The following is a 24,211-nucleotide window of genomic DNA, read 5'->3' on the forward strand; positions in this document are numbered from 1 at the left end:
GGAAATAAAAGCAAGCTTTAGTAACTAAATATTTTTGAATCTCTAACTCCAACTCTGACAATGTTTTTAAAAAGCATGCTGGCAGCAGTGCGATTAAAATACATTGCCTGTATTAAGCATTGATGAGATACCAATTTGAATGTGTAATGACAGCAAACTTGTCAGTGTTTTAAAATAGTCCCTCATGAATTCCAAAGGAGAAGGGAGGGGTGTAATTTATGGTATTTATGTTTCCCTCGTCTTCATTGCTTGATTTTGTCACTCATAGTCGTTGAAATGTCACACATACCAATCTAAACCTTGGAAGCTATGTGACCCTCCTCCAGCCCATTGTCTGCCAAGTGTCATTAGCCCCCTGGTAGTAACAAAAAACAACAATTTTTGTGGCATTTTACCTCACAGCAAAGGTGTGCTGATAGGGCCACTGTGCATGTCACTGTGTAGTGTGCTCGGCATTGCCCTGTACCGCTCCAGCTGCATCCAGTGACGCACTGCAGTGTCATGTCTTTCATCATTCATGTGTGAATGTGTGGATGAATGGAGGGACAGTGACTTCCCTTGCGTCAATGATGTTCATCCTGTGGGATGCCCGTCAGAGGGTGCTACATTGCATTTTGTGTACCGGGTCCTGTGAACACTACAACAGGGACACACGCATCAGTCGCTTCCTTGTCCGGACATGGACTGAACCACGTCCAGAGCCCACAAGTCATTGTTGCAAGCCCTGCGTACGGCAGGCCAGGCCACTCTATTAATACTCCGAGGGGGGTCCCTCATTGCTACTCGTCGCAGGAGTACTCACTGGTGGTGTGCAGGTCACTGGTCTAGTTGTCAGCATGTCACAGCCACTCCCTGAGGGCAGGTTTGCACGCACACCACATCCATCCAGCACAGGCGTCACAGGCCATGTGACTCCGCCAATATAAGGGGCCGACGACGACACATTCCCCTCTTCCGGTGGAGACTGGATGACTGAAGCTCCACGGTTCTCAATCATAAATGGCCCATGAGTTTTTGCGCACAGGGTTAGTGGCACCTGAGGCCATGCGGACGGCATGGGCCTACCACCACGTGGCGCCGACTGGGGTTGCACAGGGTTAGTGGCACACAAGGCCTTGCGGACAGCACAGGCCTCCCCCACCACAGGACGGTGACTTAGGGTGCACTGAGTCAGTGGCACCTTAAGCTGCTGAGCGGGTGTGCAGCCTGCGATGATGCCCCGTTGCGGCGGTCCGGACAGCTCAGGTTTTGTGTGCCCTGCTGGACCGCAGTGTAGGCCAGAGCCAGCGGGCAGCGCGGTCCTACCACCACGTGGCATCGCTTCCGGGATCCAAGAGTTAGTGGCACCCATTGGGCTGGACGGGTGTGCAGCCTGCGATGGTGCCGGGTGCACTGGTATGTCCTATGCCATGGAGTAATCAAGACTCAGCTCCAAACGTGAGACCTAGTGGCCTGCGGAGCGTGGCTGCATGGTGTGGAGGGTGCCATGTCCGCGGGCCCCGGGCTTGTGGCTTGCAGCAGCACGTGGTGAGACCTCCTGTCTACAAGTCGGTGGGTGAAGGTGAGCAGCGAGGCCTGGGTGTGCATGTGCGGGCATGCTCCGATGGGCGGTGGGAGGGATTGGGGTGCCTCTGCCTGGGTATGCATGGGTGGGCAGGCGATGTTGTCTTGTGCAAGTGTGTGTACTGTGCCAGTCATGTATCTAGACTCTGTTTCAGTTGACGGCTTTGACTCAGATGTGTGACCTGGTGTACTGCTATACATACCGGCAAGTGGTTGGAGACACATCAATGGCAGCAGGTGAGCAATGTGGCCTGGGTGCGCAGGGGTGGCACTCTCTCTCTCTCTTCTTCTCTCTCTCCCCCTCTTCTCTCTCTCTCTCTCCCTCACTCTCTCTTTTCTTATCTCTCTCTCTCTCTCCCTCTTCTTCTCTCTCTCCCTCCCTTTTTCTCTCTCTCTCTCTCTCTCTCTCTCCCCCTCCCCCTCTTCTCTCTCTCTCTCCCTCACTCTCTCTCTTCTTCTCTCTCTCTCTCCCTCTTCTTCTCTCTCTCTCTCCCTCTCTCTCTCTCCCTCTCTCTTTCTCTCCTTCGCTCTCTCTCTGTCCTTTGATGTGCGCAGGACACACCTTCTCATCATGTTTTTTGTCTTGCAGACTGTGACCTACGGATTGTCCTAAGGGGAGCCACCATGTGTCTTCATTTCATTTCAGTGTTCATTTTAATAAAGTTTCATTTGTTGTTTCGTAAGTGCATGTGTGCTGCTCATTTCTGTGACGACACATGCATGTCACCAGTTGTGATTGTGCGACATCAAGCGGATTATTTTGTACATGTTCAGGTGTCGCTGATGTGGCATGTCTTTGGTCAGAGGGGGGTGCCAGGGAGGGGTGGTCCTGGGGGTGGTGGCGGTGGGTGTTGTGGCCCTCTTCGGTGTCCGGGCCAAATGATGAGTAGCTCCATGGCATCTGTTGCCCTTCTGATGTAGCCCTGGGCTGTGCTCCCTTTTGTGGTGCAGGCTGCCATCCGACTTTACACCAGGTCAGAGCAGGTGTAAATTTCCTGGTGCTAACGCGCCTTATCGCCTGTTTTGTGTTCTTATCGCCGATGTGGCTGGTCGTTGAGAATGTTGAGGTGTTATGTTATCGCGACTTTTGGCACGGGAACGCCTACTCTGCATATCATTAGTGATAGTTGCAAGGGGCCTCTGTGGCGATATTTTTTGCGGCTGCTATCGCGGTTAAACTGGTGCTGTGAGCTGTTAACATCAGCTTGTGAATGGGGAGGGAAATTTATCACGACTTTGGCTGCGATAAAGTGCCGTTAATTCGGCGATAGCTCCTTGCAAATATGTCCCAATGTATGATATACTGAAAAGGAGGGTGGGCGACAGCTACGGAGCCGGGCAACCACAACAGTGCATACTACACAGATGTATCAATCAACAGGACCCTCCAACATGCCTCCCACACCCTTCAAGCCCCGGTAAACCTTTGCACGGTGTACGTCTCTGCTTCAGACTGCTTGGAGATCCTCCCTTTCACAACAATTATTGGAAGGGATGCTGCCATTTTAAGAGGCGCTCTGTGAATTTTCATATATATATCTAAATATGATGCCCTGAGACCCAATAGGGCATTTAGTCCTATTTCTATGTATGTGCCCATCGCAGTTTTTCGATCTGAAAATCTGGCCACCCTACTCTGACAGTTCCATTTATCACTAGAGAAATGAATCTGATTTGGTAAACAGCCTGACATCTTAAACAGAAAACCATTAAAAACAAGCTTTAAATAAAAGAACAGCAAATGTGACAAGATGAGACAACAATTTATAGCCCTGTTTTCAAGAAAGCTTGGTAGTTTGTCAAAACACGACCACTCGGAAGAAATGCTCTTTGAGAAAGCCTACAAATAATGGGGGCAAGCTCCATGGGAGATAATAAGGAATGAAAAAAGGAAGCACAATTAGGGAAACAGCCACTTAGAAGCAAGGATTTTTAAATGGCACTCAACCAAACGAATCAAAAACTGTGGGCCAGTTCTAAGTACACAAAGGGGCATATTCACAAGGAATCAACTCCGATTTATCTCCACCTTAACGCAACAAAAGTGGAGAAAGATTAAAACCTCGTTCACAAGCTGGTGCAAACTGCAGACAACGCCAGTATACCCGCGATAACTGCCCCAAAATCTAACACCATAGCGGACACCACCAACTAACCCTAAGGAGATGCAGACTAGGTGTTCCCGAGCAAAAACACATGAAAAAACAACAACACCACTTTCACAACGGACTGACAGAACTGCGAAGCGAACCAAAAACAGGTGATAAGCAGCGGTAGCCGCAGGTATTTAACACCTGCATCAAGCAGGTGTAAAGACGGACATCTACCTGCAGTAGGCAACGGAGCCCTGCACACAGCCACACCCAAAGAACAAACAACGCTATGGAGCTACTCTTCATGCAGCTCGGAGCCCAAACAGGGCCACAACACCCACCGCCACCCCCCAGGACCGCCACCACCCTCAGGACCCAGACCCGCCCCCCCAGACCACCACAGAGGCAGCGTAGAGTAAGACAGCGCACCTACCAAAAACGCACCACTCTCACAGACCTAACGCCCGTGGAAATGATTGCCCACTACAGGCTCAAAAGGACAACCATTCTTCACATCATGACACACATCCCCCACAGGCTGACGGTCCCAACACAGCGGAGAACCAAGATCCCTCTGCAGACAAAGCTGCTGGCTGTGCTGCACCTGTTGGCCTCTGGTACCTTCCAACCAACAACTGCCAGAGTCAGAGGGGTCTCACAGCCAGCCCTATCAAAGTTCATCACACCTGTCCTGGATGCCATCATTAGCTTCATACCCCAGTACCTTCACTTCCCCAACACTGCGCAGGCACAGCTGGAGACTAAGCAAGGCTTCTACGCCATAGCCGGATTCCCGGTCGTGTTGGGTGCAATCGACTGCACACATGTCCCAATTGTGCCCCCTGCGGATACTGCACACCACTACCGCAACAGAAGGAACACGCATTCCATCAATGTGCAGGCAATAGAGGACAACCGGGGACTCTTCACCAATGTCATCGCCAACTACCCAGGCAGTGTGCATGATTCCTTCATCTTCCGACAGTCCATCATCAACCTTCGCAAGCCAGGATGGAACATATGGAACGGGACTGCTCGTTTGTAAGTACCAAATCAACACACCACACATCCCACAGCCACCAACGCACAAAGCACAACTGTGGGGATGCACAAGTGACCAAACCACATTCGACATGTCAAACTACAAGACCACCTACCAGACACGACTACACCACTCCATGGTCATCCTAGGCTACCCCTGCACCCAAAACAGACATTTCATGGCACCACAGCCACACAACAGCTGAACGTGTGGAGATGCGAAATGCAGCCATGACACATGTGAGGCACTGGTCTGCACTCATGACCCTAACTCAGTCTCCCACAGGTCAGTGTCCCATGGCGGGGAGCCCGTGTCTGCCGCTGTGCATCCGGGGGCACTAGCCCTGTGCGACTCGAGTCATCCCCCCTTGTAGTTCTGACATTGCATGTCTGTGTGCCTGATTCCTGTTGGTGTAGTTGCCAGCACCAGCTACTCCCTGAGGGCTGGCTTACACTCACCCCACACACACGTCACTGAATTGGTGGGCCTGCCATCACATTCTGCCGAACAAAGTATTGACTCTTTTCTCCCTGCACTGTCACAGGTGATCAAGGATATGCACTCTGCCCTTGGATGATGACATCCATCCGGGACCCGAACACACCCGCCCAGAGGCAGTACAATGTGGCCCACATAAGCACCAGGGGCATCGTTGAACGCACATTTGGCGTGTCGAAGTCACGTTTCAGATGCCTGGAGGGCACAGGTGGGAAGCTCCTGTACAGCCCGGACGTCGCGTGCAAGATGATAGTTGCATGTTATGTGTTGCACAACATCTGTGTTCGCACCAGGGCCCCATAGATCCCAGTTCCAGAGGTACCGGATGACGATGATGGTGATGGGGCAGATGGGAGCTCTTTCGATAGATAAAGGCCAGGGGGGGGTTAAAGATTAAAATACCTCCTCAGACCCCTGGTTTCCCTTTATTCTTGGGTCTGTCTGGGTCAATAAAAATCTAAAAAACGGGTCTCGTTGGAGTATTATGGTCCTAAGACCCTAGTGCCGACATGTTTCAGTCCTGTATGGCCATAAAGGTCCTGGACTTTCTTCAGGGCAAAAGGAGTACCCCCTATGTGAGGAGTAATATAAGATGGGAGGTCCCTATTCTCTCCGTGATACGAGGGCAGAGTAGATTCTCCTCGCAGTGTGTGAAATTTTAGAGTGTCTGTTTTCTGCCAATTTCCATCTGAAAGATTAAATCAGGGACAGACATAAGATAAAAAGGTTCAGTAAAAACACTCAGTGCTTAATACCCAATAGGTGTATGGTGGTTACATTATGAGTTGCATGCCAACATTTATGTGCATGCTTTAGTTGGAGGAATCATCCCCTCATTGTGCCACTCATCTTAGCTATTCTGTGACATACTATTTATATGTGACAGACATTGTGAAGTGGTGATTTTACTCGCATACTAACACTATCTACGTGTTAGTCTGGCTATCTGCAGTTTACCTACACCAATGAAAAGAGTCTCACATTGCAGAACATGGCGCACCCCCTCGCAATATCGTGTGGACTATTAAAAACCATGCACATGTATACACACTCATCCATGCATACCCTTCATCTCCATATGTTCTCCTCGTAACATACCCAAATCGTGGGGCCTGCGCGTTACACACAGGACCAGAGAGAAAATGTGGGTGGTCCTAAGAATGGTATTAAAAAGATAGTGATAGGCCGGATGGTTGTAGGCCCGTATTTGTTCTTTTACTATGCACAAATAAAGGTTTTAAAAAAAAAAAAAAAAAAAAAAAAAAAAGATAGTGATAGTGGGGGTGGGGAAGAGGAACACAGCAGGCGGCCCTGGATCGGAGTGCCAGTGTCGATGGGGTAGCAAAAGGCAATTACAAGCGGATACAGAGAGTGTCTCAGAGCTGCTACTGATAAGAGTGTTTGAAGACTGAGGTGTAGGATGGCAGACCTGCATATCTTGAATGCATGGTACCAGCTGGTGCTACTCACCTGCACCCACAAGACATTTTAATGAGCAGACCAGTAAGCAAATTCATGGGGAAAGTCAGGAGAGGTAGGTGTGGACATGGCAGTTATAGTATATTCTTAAAAAAATTGTTGTAGTTGAGTTGCTTTATTCCACCAAGTTGGCGGGAGTGCATTATTAGATAAAGTGGATGGTGCAATTGGTTACTGTCAGAGTAAACACCACAAGTCACTAAAATAACCTGTGCTCGACACTTTAATATATTGGCACATAAGCAATCAGGCTTAACTTAGACGGAATATATGAGGTATGTATACTTTACACAAAAAGTAATAAAGTGAAAATACTACACAAGAAAAATCTCAAATCAATTTAGATAAACAGAGTATACATTAATAAGTAAAATGATACCAGAAAGACAAAACTCAAATCAGTAAAAATGGAGGTATGGAATTTTTAAGTTTTTAGTAAAAATAGCGCTAAGAAGCAGAAAGCGCCAACTGTGGATATCTGGCCGTGCAGGACCGGCACAAAGTCATAAGTTCAGACCGACCACAATGGGAGTATAGGCCAGGCACAAGACCGCGTTTGGCCGCTGGGAGTTATGCCTCATGTACTTGATGTATGGCGAGACTTTGTGGGGCTTCGCGCCCCTCAGAGGAAGTTCGATGGAGTTTTCAGCACTGCGACTGGGATTTGCATTGCTCGCCACGGTTTCCAATCGAGTACTCAGCTGTGTGGGGCTTCGCGATGCTCACCCTTGGTTCCAATTATCATTTCCCCTGGGTGGCGATGCTTTTCTGGGCTTCGTGTCACACGGCATCAGTTCTGATGAAGCTTTCAGCCGGGTGGTGAGACAGCTCTGAGGTGAGGCTTTGAGAGGCTTCGTGTCACTCGGTGGTGGTTCCAATGAGGCTATCAACTGTGCAGCAAGGCTTTGCGGGATTTCGTGAGGCTTTGCGGGATTTCGTGAGGCTTTGCACCACATTTGACAGAACCCTCCATTAGGCAAGGAGGACTACTCTCAGATGCCTGCCAAGGTTCCAGGACCTGGGAGCACCTGTTGGGGTCATGGCTCTTTTTAGCAGAGGCAAGCAACAGGGCACAGGTAAGTCCAGTTGCCTTAGGTCAGCTAGGCACTTGCAGGGAGGCCTCTAAAGCGTATGCCCCTATAGCTGAACTGACTCTTGGAGTCACTGTGTAGCCCAGGATGAAGGCAAGCAGGTACAATCTTCCTTCTGAGATTGCAAAGCAGTCATGCAAGTAGCAGGACAGTCCTCTGGCACCAGAAAACAATAATCTCCACAATGCAGGCAACCTTGCACGGTGCAAGGGTGCCTGCGTTGGAGCACGGGATCCAATTGTGTGCCAGCACTGGAGAGACCTCAGGGATACATCATATTGTTGTAAATATGACGCACTCCTTTGCTTCAGAAGTAAAGCAGTGCGGCACAGCCAAATGGCTTGCAGCACCATGCTGCGTTACTTTCTTGTAAATTTGTCCCATAGTGTATTTCTTCCCAGATGAATACACAATTGAAAGTTTATTTTGTAACAATTTTTAACAATCAATATACTTTATCAGTAGATAGTGAATTATTACCTGCTGCTTGAAACTGTGCCATTGCCTTGTATCCCCCAAAAACTGCCAAACAAGTTTTCCAGAAATATTCAGGTTGTGCAGCGGAACACTTTAAAAAACAGGTCAGTCCTCTGGCACCAGGGCAATCCCTCTTCTTCAACTTCCAAAGGTCCAGTAGTGTTCTGATGAGTGGCTCTGGAGGTCTAATATTTTTACCTGGTGCCAGCCTTTGTGTTGGGGAGACTCCTTGTGCCCTGCCCTAAAAGTCTATAGGGCCTACATTAAGGGTGACTTAGAAGTATTAAATAGGAAGGTTTAGGACTGGCAAAAGGTTTAGTAGCAGGCCTGAGACATGTTTTACAGTGCTACTTAGTGGGTGGCACTAAGAGTGCTGCACGCCCACTTGTAGTATGCAATTTATAGGCCATAGGTACAGATAGTACCATTTACTAGGTAAAAGTAAATTAAATGCGCCAACTTAGGGGCATATTCACAAGGAGCAATCGCCGAATTAACGACACTTTATCGCAGCCGCAGTCGTGATAAGTTTACCTCACAAGCTAGTGGTAACAGCCCACAGCAGCAGATTATCTGCGATAGCAGCCGCAAAAAACATCGCCACAGAGGAGCCCCGCAACTATCGCTAATGAGATGCAGAGTGGGAGTTCCCGTGCCAAAGGCAGTGACAACATCACACCTCAACATTCTCAACGACCAGCCACATCGGCGCTAAGAACACAAAACACGTGATAAGGCGCGTTAGCACCAGGATATTTACACCTGCTCTGAACTGGTGTAAAGTCGAACGGCAGCCTGCACCACAAAAGGGAGACCAGCCCAGGGCCACCTTGGAAGGGCAACAGAAGCCCACCAGCAACTAAACATGCAGCACGGACACCCAAGAGGGCTAAAACACACCCATGCCTGCAACTCCCCCCCCCCCCAAGCCCACCCCCAACCCCAGACTAAGAAACTGCACACCAACACCACGAATCCCAAAACAAACATTTTGCCTAATGTCGCACAAGCAGGAAAATCAACATACATGCGTGGCCAGAAAATGGAGAATCAGTCATACAGCAATGCAATCACCAACACAAAACACCATACCAACAAAATCCAAAACAACCATTCAGATGAGTCCTAGCGGGTCCTCACTAGACAATCCGTAGCACACAGCCTGGAAGACCAAATCCAAGAGAAGAAGGTGTGTCATGCGCCCAAAAAAGGAAAGAGAGGGAGAGAGCGAAGGAGAGAGACAGAGTGAGATTGCACAAGCAGCGCAATGCCTCTCGGGCACCTTGCTACACATTCCAACATGTGTGTGTGTACCGCCATCCATGCACCATGAGCCCAAGGCCGTGTCCCAATCTCAGCGCTAAAGCAACATCACATTCCAAAAACGTAAGTAAGTAGTAGTCAGACAAACATCAGGGATGAAAGCCCCATTGTCCCAATGAAGAAGGCGGGAGGACACCTGCACCTCTGACCTTGGTCCAGAACGCGCCTGGAACACCCTGAGAGAGATGCCATGGCAGATGGGGACAACTCCCACACCACGCATTCCGCAAATGAACTATCCGACTCATCCACACCACACACATAGAAGCCCCTGCCTGTGGTGCCCCAGCATGGGATGCCCTTGACACTCATGGAAACAGCAACCCATTCTCCCCAACGTTGTACACACATACAAATCATTGCTCAGAGTTGTGGCATATCCTCCCCGCAACTTCCGCAGTTCAGATGAGTGCCGGTTCCACGAGACGCACCAACGCAATGCAAAGCCATACCGGGCACATGCACAACCCCCGTCACGTGGAACAGTGCCGCGCACATATGCTGCATTTACTGGGTGCACTGCCAATGGCAGTGCTGCGGATCAGTTACCGGCACAGCTTCCGCATTGCCTGCGTCACCTGCATCCAGTCCTGGTTCAACTGCCGAACATGCACATTCAAGTGTCCCATGGATGTCTGCCTATCCAACACAACTGTTGATGAATTGGACTATGACTTGTGTCTGCGCCCCCTGTTGGATCACAAACAGGAGTGTAACCGAGACAGCCGGCCATGGGATGCCTTGACATACTGCGTATGTATTGGTAGTTGTGCATGGGAGATTGCACAATTCCTTGTGTGTAGTGACCACATCGAGGCGCTCCCCTATTGGGCTATGTTGCGGATTGGTGAATTGGTGTGGGCTGAGCACACCTGCCTGAACCACTTAATGGATTGGCTCACCCTGGTGTTCCTTGAACACGACAACGATGTACTGTTGGAACACATTGCACATGAAGCTGCACGGGCATTCATGGACGAGTAACTACGTTCCTGCAGCCACATCCAATTGTCACCCATAGCACATGTCCCAACAACCTGTTGCATCATGGGGATTGCTCACATATCCCACCATAACAGAGGACATGTCTGCCTTCGTCCGGGCTCTGGATGCATGTGCGTGGAACAACGCGTGTGTACACACACATGTGCAAGGTGATGCAGGTCCATGGTGGGAGCAACACAGTGTCGTTTGTTAATGTTGCCAATTCAGACACACTGCTGGGGGAGAGCACACACATGGCCATGTAGCACGACATGTGAACCTTGCGGCCCCCCACACCTGATCACTGTCAGCAGAGCAGACAATCGGGGCACACCGGAGGCAGAGCACTGTGCAGATCCCATGTGCAGTGAGTCGTGACCCCTCACACGTGGCAATGGGCAGATGCAAAACAACACATAACTCATCCAGCAAGGCAAGGTGGGCTGAGAGAGTTGCCAACCATAATGAATGTTCTCCATTTCAGCCCCAACATTTCTTGAACCTTGACATGTACCCATGCTGCTTTTAAGTGCCTTAAGCATGTCCCTGCCTGTTGTGGCAGTTGCCTCATCCATACTGACAAGCACATGTCAATAAAGTCTATGCCACTCCACTGGTGTCTGACTGTGAGGTGTGTTGTGTAGATTGTCCACTTGTGTGGCACATTGAGCATCGTCACTACACAGGTAGGAACTGACTGACGCATGTGCAATGAGGGGGAGTCCCTTTGGCAAGCTCCCCCTCTGTGGGCCAGACATTGTTTTTGGATAGGTGCTGGACGACATGTGCACTTACATTACTTCAGCAATGTCAGTATGGTGTCCTACCTCTGACCATGTGGAGCCATGTCATATATCACAACAGAATGTGTCCACACAGATGTGTGTAAGTAGGTATGCGACGTAAAGTTCTGTTGTCATACATGGTATAGGACACCACTCCTGGCTTGCTACTGTTTTGGTCACTCCTACACACAGCCCTATTCAACACATGGGCGTGTGCCTACGTGGGGGGGTTGTGAGATTGTTGTTGATGTGCAATGGGGACACAGCTAGTACTCACCTTCCCAGTCATCCAATTGGCCATGTGTCTCAGGGATAGACATGCGCATAGATGTCAGTTACCAGGGTGTTCCTTCATGTGCAATCATTGTCCCTACATCCAGTCATACTTACATATGTGAGTGAACATAGTGATGACACATATGTGTGATTTAGAATGTTTTATTCACATTCAGGTGATTGACGGAGCTGGAGCTGTACATGGCCATCCAAGCCCACATCACATGGAAGCCCAGTAGTGGGCCAACCAGAGTCCTTTGGGGATTGCACAGTGATTAGAAAGAGGGAGAATGCAGTTCGCAGCAGGATTGCCGTGTAATTGGACAGCGGTGAAGAAATGGCAGTCTGTGTCGGGGTCCGGGTGAATGTCGCAGTGTTCCGGGAGTCAGTAGGAGGTATTTCCCAGGGCATGATGCATAGGTCATAACCAGGCAGGGACAGGCCATATGGCGGTGATGGATGCTACTACCTCCTTCCTCACACAGTAGTTCCCGTTCCCTTCTCACTCCCCTGATATGGGGTCTATGTCCGGTGTGGCCGGTGTGTGTGGCAGGGTGATGGCTGCATCACTGTGTGCCACTGACACATCAGACTGCGAAGGTGATGGGGCAGCATCACTCTGTGCCACGGACAGGGGTCGGAGCTGTGTGTGTCGATGTTCCCGCTGCAGTCATCTGGGAAAGGCTCAGTGGCAGCAATGGCAAGATTGTTAGGGGCAGACGGAGATGAGGTGGGGTTTCCATGTGTGTGTGTGTTCAGCATTGCGCTCCCTTCACAGGACGGAATTTGCAGACGATCCCTACGATCTTAAAAGGAACGTCTGACGCGTAAGCCGTTGCTTGGCTTACTGATTCCTGATGTAACCACGCCCCTTTGGTCAATTCCGTGTTTGTTCCTCGCTTAGCGGCACGGATGTAGCCGCTGTGATTCCTGGATTCCTGTTTGTTTCCCTGAGACAACTTCCCGGTGGGAATTTTCTTACCTTTACCCCGTGATCCTGCTATCCTATATCCTTTACACCCCCCGCGGTCCCGTTCCCCGGCATCTCTGATTGGCCAGCTTTTCGGGTTTCCCTAACTTTCTGACTGGTCTCGCCTCTCGTCTTCCCTGTATTCCGACCCAGCCTTTCAGTGCGAGTGTGTTTAGACTCCCTTCCCCCTTCATTCTTGTTACCAGGTACGAACGTGATTGTGTGTGTGTTTACCCCGCTCCGTATCTTCTTGTAGATACCGGAGGGGGTGTATTTGCCCTCTCTTTCTCTCCTCAAGGGTTAGGTGGTGTAGTTCCACTCTGTCTTCAGTTTAGGAGTTGGATTACACGTATTTCACCTACCTCCTCTATCTTGGCTAGATGCTTACTCCGCTCCGTCTTCAGTTTAAGAGCCGAGTATAGTCATTTGCATTGGTGCATGCAGGCGTCCCGTTCTGTCTTTAGCTTATGAGTCGGGCAACGCTCCACCATACAGAGGAGAAGGACACCCTGTTCTGTCTTATGCTTATGAGACAGGGTGTTGCAAGAGTGAGAGAGAGTGTTACCCTTGTCCTCCTCCTCATCTATGATGGGAAGTGTGGTGTGCTCTGCAGGAGGTGTTGTTTGTCCCTCTGCAATGTAAAGGGGAGATGCAGGTTAACAGAGTTTCACATGTATTTTGATGATTTGCAGATGTTTACATTCAGACTGCATGCCAATGTACATTGTAACTGTTTTGGGGGAGCTGGCTATTTGATGGCAGTCAGTGTGTTTTTAGACTACATGACGGATGTGTGGTAGTACCCGTACATTATCATCACAAAGTGTCAGGCAATGCCAGATGTGAGTGGACAGTTACTACGCACGAGCGGAACCTGTTGTGAGCTATGCCCGGTGGTGCTGGTGTTGCACTTTGTGCTACATTGGCGTCATTGCTGATGTTCTGTGATTGCTATGTGTGTGTGCTGCATTGTGGTGGAGTTGCCCCTGCAGCTCTAATTTCGTGTAGCCTTCTCCCTTTGAGGCGGGATGCCTTTGAATTGTGCGCTTTTCGGGTCTGATTTGCTTATGACTTGGGTCATATGTGCTCTCGGACAGATTTTGTGGCCTGGTGCATTGTTTGTCTGCTGCGTGTTTCGTAGGGCATGGGTTGAGGGTGCACGTGGACATGTCAGAGTGTGACCTGCTCCTTTACGGATGTGATCCGCACTGGGCTACCTCCATGTTGTGCGCCATGTCATTTTTTCTGCTGCTGCCATGCTATCAGGCATACAGTGTTACTTGCATAGTCAGTGTGGGTCAAAGAGCCGCTGCTTTGCTGGGTTCAGCACATGTGCATGGGTCGGTTGTGAAATTAGTGATATGGGGGGCCCTCTGTGCACATTGTGGATGGGGGCCTACTTGGCGTTTCTGTGTGTGTTGCAGTGTGCCACAGCAATCAGGGACATGTTCCAAGATCATTGTGGGTGTGCAGTGTGCTACACATATTTGTGCATGTGTGCCATTGTGCCCATCTCCCCCCGTCCCTGGTGGTTACTCACCCTGTTGCTGTTGGGTCATGTTGTATCGTGCTGTGTCCAGGCCTCCCAATCCTGCCACCGTCTCCACACTGCTGACTGTGGCCACCATTTGCTCCAGCTCATCCACCTCCTCTTGTGTCGCAGGACTCCCACCTCCAGTCGCCGTTGCTGCCTTCCTGTTGGCGGAGAGCTTCGCCTTGGTTTGGCCGTGCACTTCATGCCAGTGCCTGTTGACCTCCTCCAGTGACCTCTTCGACACTCCGACTGCATTGACGTTGGGAACGATGGCCTGCCATATTTCCGTTTGGGTTGCCAATGTCGCAGTGGAGGTGCCGAACAGTTGTTGATGGTGTTCCGTCACCACCGTGACGATGATCCGGGCTTCCTGAGGACTGAACCCCGTCTTCCTCTTCCTCTCGTCCTTGCCCTTCCCCGGGGTTCCTGGCTGGTCCTCCGTGGGGCTTGTTGAGTTTGGCTTGTCCTCTGCACTCGGTCCGGGTGCACCCATGTTGAGATGCAGTTTGAATTGTTTTTTGTGTGTTTTTTTTCTTTCTTTTATGGTGCATTTTCCCGCCAGAGGCGTGAAATTTGCAGGCCTGTGGCTGGTGTTCACTGATTACTTTACTGCGATTGGCCCCATCGCATGTTTTTTCGCATTCACGTTTCGCACTTTTGCGGCGTGGTGTTGATTTTCATGCTGACATTTGACGCGTTATCTGATGACTATTGCATGGTACCGCCGTGTTGTGAATTCCACGTTGACACTGGGTTATTTTCCCGCGATAGGCTGCGATATTGAAACTTGCGTTACGCTACTCTTGCGGTAGTTATCACACGTTCTTGTGAATATACCCCTATGTGCAGTAAATTATTACCATGCTTGAAGGAGAGAACACAAGCAATTTAACACTGGTTAGCAGTGGTAACGTGAATTAAGTCCTAGTGCCAATAAAAACGGGTTCAGGAACAAAAAGCACAAAATATAGGGAGGTTACCCCACTAAAAGGGCCAGGACCAACAGTTTCAATAACAAGCATTTACAATGCAATGGTCTCGGCATTGGTAAAGTTAGAGCTATTGGCATTGCTCATGACATTATTTTTGTTTATGTTTTTGTTTTTAAAACATTTAAAGAAACGGCATTGTCATGAGCAATGGCAACAGCTCTAACTTTTTAACAATGCCGAGACCGTTGCATTGTAAATGCTTGTTGGCCGGGCTGCTGCTGTTTTTGGAGCCGCGCTGGGAGCTCTGGCATGGGCAGGGTGCGGACAGGCTCCTGCCTGGGTAAAGGGCTGGCGTGCCAGGCGTCAGAGGGGCCCCTCCGAGTAGGGACTCTGCTCTTGCTGGACGCCGAGGCCCTGATATGTGGCTGGCCAGGCCTTGCCAAGCACCGCACCAGTGCTTACAGTCTGCAAGAGGGCGATGCGAGTTAAACGCTCGCTGCTGACATCTTCAGTGAGCTTAACTTGTGATTTTGCGCCTCAAAAATGCCAACTAAACTTTTCTTCATCCCGATGTCCTGTAAATTGAGGCTCATGATACTGGAAAATAGAAACCTCTTCTATTTAAATCACGAATGTCCTCGCTACGAGTGGTCCGGTGTTTGAGACATTAATAACTGTATCCATAAATTCCAATATCAAGTTTTTTTCGATTTATTGGATGCCAGGACTAACGCCCGTTACGAGTTTTGCCCCGAAATGTAACAGAATGTCGGTGACTCTTTCTGCAACAACATGTTAAGTGGATGAAACATTTATGGAAGCAGCGAGTATGTAACGGGTGCTCCGGCATGTGCGAGAACAGGATTTACCACGTCTGTAGTAATTATCCACTCGTCTATGAAGCGCTATATGAAAACAGGGTGTCATGTAGGCGCACCAGCCTGGCAGGGCTTTCCCTGCAGGTCAAAGCGCGTGCGAATTTCTGATGCTTCCAAGCGCATGCCTGGCTCTCAGCTCTGCCTCTCGCAACCCATATTGTCCCAGAAAACAAACATTTCTCCTTGCAGATTATAATGTTTATTTTACACTTGGCCTTCTCTAACCCCCCTCCCCCCTCAGTCTGACTCGCTCCTTTACCACGCTCTGCGAAATGTTAACTTTAATTGCGCGCCCGGGATCGCAGACCTTCATTTTAAATTTCTACGCTTCGAAAAACGTGGCTGCGTTTAAATAAGATTAAACATCTCTGCGAGAGCGTTGTGAATTGGATCAGAAACGGCTGAACGGGTGGGAGCCGGGGTGGGGGAGGTGCCTGCTGGAGCGGGGAGCGGACCATCTCTGCGGTGGGGGGCGCGGATCAAGGAAAGTGTCGAAGAGTGGGGGGCTGGGTGTGTGGTGGCGCCAGGACTTTGCAAGGCACGAAAGAATTGCTAACCCATCCGTGCAGTTGGAACCCCCACAATGAACGCCTGCTATTCATTTAAATCAATTATTTTCGAATTTGGCACCTCTTCCATAAATGGTGTACATAAAAACATCAGTGTTAAAAGAGTTCACCCAGACTGTCCGTGTAAAAAGCAGATGTTTCCCACACCGCGTCGGCGTGATTTTTCCCATTTTAAAATTGGATTAAATCAATGCGTCGGTGTTTTCCATTAATCTAGTTACGGCTTGTTTGGCTGTTCTTCCGCGCATGTGATATAGACGTTTACACTATGTTCCGAAGTGACATTAGCAGCAACAAAAACTCGCCAGAATGCAGCGCGTCCAGTAAATTAAACTGTTTAACACATGTGGTTAAAAATAGAGAGCGTTGCAATGTTTTTCCTTCTTCTAAGAGAACCATGTGTTTAACATTTTGCCGGGTTAAATATAACAAGGCAGAGCAAAAGGCACACCACTGCCTTTCTCCGAGGCAGAGCAGAGCAGAAATGCCTCGGAGAAAGGCAGCCTCCTTTACGGATTCGGGGGCGTGTTTTGCTGTTGTCTCCTCCCTGAGACTTTTCGCAAAAAACACGCCCCCCGATCCGAAAAGGACGCGGCATGATTGGAGTGACGGGACCTCTTCTCCAATGGCTGGCCAGCATTTACGAGGCCAGCCAATGGAGAACAGGGCAGAAGAGGGGCGGGTTCAAGCCCCTCTTCTCCCAAGTCATTAAATCTCCGGACTTCCGGTCTGCCGACCGGATGGTCCCGAGACCTAAAAAGGGATAAAAGGAGGAAGTTGAAAGGGGAGTTCAGGATGAACAGGGGGGTCCCTGGCCATACTGGAAGTAAGTCTGAGACACTTATTTACTGACTACAGCTGAAGGTAGCAGCTTCATGCTTCACCAGAGCTATGCAGCACTATGATATAATTCTATGAAACATGAAGGGTATCAAAAATCTAGTTAACTCGGAAGACCAAATGTACTAAGAGATATACACTGGAGTGAAAAAATTCAGAAGACATTGCTGAAGAGATGGAGGGAGAGCAAATGTGCAGCATTCTTCACCATCTACACACATGGGGTAGCAATGTAAATAGCCCAAAAGCAGCATTTGATCAAAGAATTACTATTCTGAAGGGCAAGCTGGAGGGCGCAGGTGTCCCTGATTAACATGTACCCCCCAAATGTCAGCAGTGATCATTTCTTTACAGGTCACGTCAGTGGTCAGCACAGAAAGGAAATGACTATGTGGGGTGGAGACTAATATCATTGTTGATAAGGCATCACGTAGAATACTCCATGGCTAGGGTAGCCTCCAGGTTGAGTTCATTAGTTGGGAGTAACAGACTGACGATCTTTTAGGAGATCAGGTTGGGATGTGGGAGGAAGTACCGTGGGAATGTATCACTGTAACGCCGCAGCGGAATAGTCTTGTTTGCAATACTGCAGGTTAACCGGGGTGGTAGAAGAGTTTCAAGCACATACAGGCCAATATGAGATTCCTCCTTTGATGACTGTAGCCAAATGAAAGATATAATGGGTGGGTGACAAGGAATGGAAATGAAGGAGTATGTAGATCTGTGAAACATGGCAACATAAGGGGATTGCAGGTATTCAAACACTACTATGGCATGATCAGAGAGGCTATTCCGGAGCTCTTATATAATGAGATTGCTGCCATAATTTGTCGCCGCACCACTTGGCACCAAAGGGACAAGTGGATTTTGTTACAGGACAAGTAGAATTATGAAGCAACCTGCCCCACGGACAAGTAGATATTTTATTAAATTCCGCACCCCTGATGGCCAATGGGCAGTCTTTGTTACAATAGTGCAATTGCAATCAGAAATGTAAAGATAAATATTGAAAACTGAAATACCCTTTTAAGCTGGTGCAACACAAAATAAAGTTCTCTATGCCAGATACATTTCGGAAAGGCAAAGTACTGATAGATGGCTCTTTCCACAGGCAAGGGAGGTGCAGCATTGTACAGGTTTTCTTTGTTTAGAAAAGGGTTCAGGAATGTACAGGTTTCTAAGACCATGTGCCTTATGGTTCTGATTCCAGTACAAAACAGAAAAATGGGAAGTGGGTATTTAGCCAAATTTGCTCCGATGGTCTTGTTGCTTTCCAAAAGAAGGGTGACAATGCCTTAGGGAGGAGAGAAGTTGTCCCCGCCCCCAAACAGCGTGAAATGAACAAGAGGTTAGCGGACAGGTTACGTGATGGACATCCCGCCTGCCTTGTTACAAGTGCATTTGTTCAAGGGCACTTGTAAAAAGGCAGACAAGATATCCGTTACATTCAGAGGCCCAAATTACTCATATACGAGCATATTTACAAGCCCCTTGTGCTGCTGGTGAGTCACGTTTTGTGTGGTGCTCCATATATACAGGGACACGTAAAGCCACCCTAAGTGGCTTTTAGGTGTTCCCACGTAACACCCATGGATTCTACAGCATTCCCAGATTTACAAGGTTTCGGAAACCTGGGAATGTGTCAGAATCTTACACCTCTCCAGAGGAGGAGTAAGGAGGCGCAACGAGGAGAAATACTTGTATTTCTCCTCATTTTTTCCTCTTTCTATGCGTGCTGCATTCTGTAGCATGCATAAAAAGAGGAAAACACCTCTTGTGATTGTTTTTGTGCAGGAAGGTGTCCCTTCCTGCACAAAACAATCATCCCCACAATGCAGGCACCCTTGCACCGTGGTGTCTGTGTTGGCGCACAGCATCTAATTGTGTGTCAGCGCTGGTGAGACCTCAGGGATACGTCATATTGTTCTGAATATGACGCACTCCTTTGCTTCAGAAGTAACGCAGTGCGGTGCAGCCAAATGGCTCGCAGCACCACACTGCGTTACTTCCTTGTAAATATGGCCCACAGTATATTTCTTCCCAGACGAATACACAATTGAAAGTTTATTTTATAACCATTTTTAACAATCAATATACTTTATCAGTAGATAGTGAATTATTACCTGCTGCCCGAAACTGTGCCATTGCCCGGTGTCCCCCAAGAACTGCCAAACAGGTTTTCCAGAAATATTCAGGTTGTGCAGCGGAACACTTCAAAAAGAAAGAAAAAACAGAAAGGCGTAGAAAATATATATGTTTCTAAGCAGGATGAACATGAACCCTTGCTGTTTTGATAAAAAGGATCAATATGTTCTGTGTACAGCACCGGCTTTAATGCCAGTGGGGCTAATAATCTTTTATGCTTTTGAGACTCTAAAATGTAGACCACAAACTGAATTCTCTCTGCGCATAATGATATATGAACACGCAAGCAAGGAAACCCACACCTCCCTCCTCCTCCCACAAGAGTATCACATACATCCCTCCCGCAACACCATTATTACTACCAGAGTTTCACCCACAACCCCCTTGTACGAGCAGAGTATTTCCTAAACATTCACAATGTGGCCTGTGTCCTCCTATCTCTACCCACCACCACACCGTCCTTACTCCCCCCAACACAGACAGAGCAAAATGCTATATTATCTCATTGGAAGGAACATTAATGAAGGGCCGGGCAGCTGCTAGAGAACAGTAACATAAATTTAGATTAAAAAAAGTATCATGCTGATGTTTCCTTTCGCCATTGCTAGCAAAGGGAGGTTTATGTTTTTAGGGTATTTTGTTTTCATTTCAACCACATGAATCCAAATCCTCTTGTTTTCACCCAAAAGCTCGATTCCAAGGAAACCAAAATGCATAAGATTTCACCTGAGCCAAATGACCTCGCCACAATTTTATAGCGCTAAAGGGAATGTTTCCATGTTTATTACCTAGGTTTCATCTAAGGATGTATCGGGAACCTTCAAAAGAGATGAACTACTGAGGTCATTTAAAATGAATCTTCACCGCAATTTGTATTGCCCTAATTTTAAGATTTTTTGCTTGTTTGCTTCAGAGTCGTTGTGTGTCGCAGATAGCGAGAGACTGTTAAATGTATTGCTGGTTATGCCAAAGCTTGTTTACTTATTCATCCTCTGATTTCCCGTTCCCTGCTCCTGTGGAAACTGTAGCCTTTTCCTCACGTTTTATATCTAGTCTTACTATTTTTTGTATTGTTGTTTGTTTATAATAAAGATTTAATAAACTATTTTGAACATAAAAAGATAAATGCATTCTGACAGGTCTAAATCATCCTCTTGAATATTATAAAGGGAGTTTGCATGATAGTTTAATGTTAAGCATGTCCCTGCAGTGAAAAGGTCCAAAGGGGGATTTTCACTGTAGAAGGGTTAGCTATTCCAGCCTTGCCAAGTACCACGGATCAGGGGTTAGACTAATGCAAATCAGTTCGGTGCTCCACATCACCGCACTGAAATGCATAAGTCATGCATTTATAGCACCTCCTGACACCCCACTGGTGCTGTGTGGCAAAAGTCGAGACATTAGGAGCAGCATCGCTCCATTAGACAAGCAGCGCTAGCCAGGTGTGCTGAGTTATTGCTTCTTTACTGACATTTTTAACAAGGTCATTGTCATTTTGTGTCCACGGCTTGTTTTAGCTATTTTTTCCATGATTCAGGGCTATGGAAGAAATGTTGACAGACACTTGTGCTTGTTCTCGAAAGCAGGTTACGGGCCGCACATGTTCAGTGCGTCTTCCAGTCTTCGAGCATTTCCTTTCTGTTACCTTCACTGGTGTCTTTAGGCAGCAAATACTAAGGTTTATGCAGAATGCATCTGCACTTGACAGAATTACTTTAACAATGCGCCCCACAGCAGGAACTTAACTGTGAACTACAATTATTAACTGAGCGTTGGGCAAATTAAACATCCTTTTTAGGTCTCGCCTGACCCAGCGCATGCGCTGACCTGGCGAGACTTTTAGTGAGGGCTAAAAACAAGCATTTGCAATGCAATAGGTCTCGCATTTATACGAGTTTGAGTTATTGGCATTGTAAATGACAATGCTTTTTATTTAAGTTTGGCAACATAAATAAAAGGCACTGTCATTTACAATGCCAATAGCACAAACTCGTATAAAAGCGAGATCTATTGCTTTGCAAATGCTTGTTTAAGTGTTACCACTTGATCACCCTATAGCTAAAACCCGGTGAAAGTGTGGTGTTAGACTGAATGACGAACTAATGGTATATCAACCCGTGTGTGTAAAACCTTGGTAAGGTTAGACCAGGAAGTACCTCCAATGCGGTTAAAGCACTGTAATTCTGCAAGTAAAACACTCTGCGTAAATTTGCAGTCTAACTCGGATTACCAAGTGATTAGTAACGTAAACAACAAAAACAGCATCTCTCTAATGCCGAAGTCTTGCCACTATATCAGTAAAGAGCACGATCTACGGAAGGTAAAAGATGGGAATGAGTATCATGAGAGCGCATGTATACGTGGCCCCGAACACCAGGAATTAAACGAGCGTCTGCTTACCAGAAGATCGTCATTTAACGTCCCGATTCTATCAAAGAGAAAGTCTATGTAAATAATCTGTGTAACTCTAGGCCGTAACGGAGGAACTGAAATGCAGTGCTTAATTCCTAAACAACTCCCCGCTCTTGCCTTCAAACGTTCCGTACGCGAGAAAGCCACGTGACCGCTGGAAGGCGTGTGCACGTCAAGACGTGTGGGAATTTTCTTTTATAAGGAAGGAAAGTGATCATACAAGCCTATGCAACTTTATTGAAAGATGACAACCACCTTATTTTACACAAAACAAAGAAGCCAATCAACCATGATACGAAATCGGGGTGTCAATCTAGTACCCCTTCAAAGTAACACGTGCTTAAAACGTGAAAAATATACTCGTGCATCTTTGTAGATAAACATGCTTACTAAGTGAAAAAACGCAACCATGAAACAGAGAATCAAAACTAAGAAATAAAAAAAATAAGTCGAAATCCAAAGTTTGCGGCATGAGACAGCTTGATAATGGCTGTGCCAGGGACTGGGAGCAAGGAGAAGGTAGGGATTGAAAATTGAGTGGGCTTTAGAGAGAAGGAGGGAGGGAAGAAGAAAGCAGAAGGTGCGAATTTGAACATAACAGCTGCCCACTTTGGAAGTGGAGTACTAGGATTGGCTCCAAATCCAGTGGTTCTGAAAAAAATCGCTTTACCTCCCCACCCCGTGCCTAAACAGGAATGTGACCATGAGTCATGTAAAACAGCAGAAAAATAGACGTGGTAATTTTATGTACGAGAATGCGGCAATACTGAACGTTTTACCTTGCATGTAGTATATTCTTGGAAATGGCATACTTAAGTAAATGTCTGTACTGTGTTAAAGTTAACCAGACTCTAGTAGACTGGCTAACCATTGAGTTCAGAATGTGGAAAAACGTGGAAGCTCTGTGCTTGTTAGTTGGACGAAGTCCCTCTCAAATATGGCCGCCATGTAAAGGAGGCTTCCTTAGTCCTCTTTCCATTATGAACATCCCGCCCTCGCTCTGCGTCCTCGGCAGCAGCAACGATCGTCCAACACTGGTTGTTGCTGTGGCGTTTGCAGGTGAGAGAAGAGGCGGCAATATTATAAAACCAGTAGGCGATGTGCGATTACGGGGTATGAGCAAATAATGATGAAAAGTGCAATATATAATAAAAGAAAACGAGGCCTGATGGGCACAGAAAACATGTATTGCGCAAGAGACAGAAAATAAATAACAGCGCCATGTGATAAAAGCAAAAGGATGGGACGGTGTATAATTAAAACAAGAAGGGCTGGGCGAGAAGGGAGGGGGGAATGCCAGCAACAGAGGAGCCCGCGAAAGTGAAAGTGATCGTGATTACGATCGCTACAGAGGAAAGACACATGGCGCTGCGCGCGTGCACGTTCACGTGCACTGTAGCTTTAGGCCACGGCAGCACTTTGAAAAGCCCAGTTATAAAATGTCTCTTCGAGCCTTTGGCTCGCGAGACCTAAACATGCTACCATGGCCAGCCTAGAGCTACAGTGCATGTGCGCGGGCACGCGCTTAGGGGCAGAGGCACCATATGACAAACCTCATCATGCTCATTAAGCGCCCGCGATCACTTTCGTGACACCCCTTTGATGTTCCCGTTGAAAGAACATCAAACATCAAAGATGTTGTTGTGTTAATGCTTTGCTGGGCCCGTTTGACTTACAATGTGCTTTCTCTTTCCGCAAACTCGATGTTTGTGTTCCTTTAATTTTGAAATGCTTTTAGCATTACTGTCACACACACAACCACACACACAACCACACACACACAACCACACGTACAACCATACATACACACAACCACACTCACACACACAACCACACACAACCACACACACACAACCACACACAACCACACAAACAACCACACACAACCACACACACACAATCAGACCCACAACCACACACACGACCACACCCACAACCACACAATAACACACAACCACATAACCACACACAACCACACACACAACCACACCCACACACAACCACATACAACCACAACCATACACACAAACACACAACCACACACACACAACCACATCCACACACACACAAACACAACAACACACACAACCACAACCACACACACACAACCACAACCACACACACAACCACACACACAACCACACACACCCAACCACAGCCACACATAACCACACCCACAATCACAAACACACCCAACCACACACACACACACACCACCACACCCACACACCACAACCACACACACACCACACCCACACACAACCACAACCACACAACCACACATCCACACAACCACACACACACAACCACACACACAGCC

General features: G+C 48.0%; 1 protein-coding gene across 2 annotated transcripts in view; it reads right to left on the reverse strand.

Annotated features, from left to right (window-relative positions):
* LOC146869214 (uncharacterized) overlaps positions 1–24,211 on the reverse strand; it is a 231,573-nt gene that overhangs the window by 42,912 nt on the left and 164,450 nt on the right. For both annotated transcript variants that reach the window (XM_085643563.1, XM_085643637.1), the window contains exon 8: positions 19,458–19,545. In XM_085643563.1, the coding sequence (XP_085499689.1) occupies positions 19,458–19,545 (88 nt within the window). The remainder of the gene's footprint in view (positions 1–19,457; positions 19,546–24,211) is intronic.

This window comes from Triturus cristatus, chromosome 1_1, assembly GCF_964204655.1.
Source record: "Triturus cristatus chromosome 1_1, aTriCri1.1, whole genome shotgun sequence".
NCBI classification, from domain to species: Eukaryota; Metazoa; Chordata; class Amphibia; order Caudata; family Salamandridae; genus Triturus; species Triturus cristatus.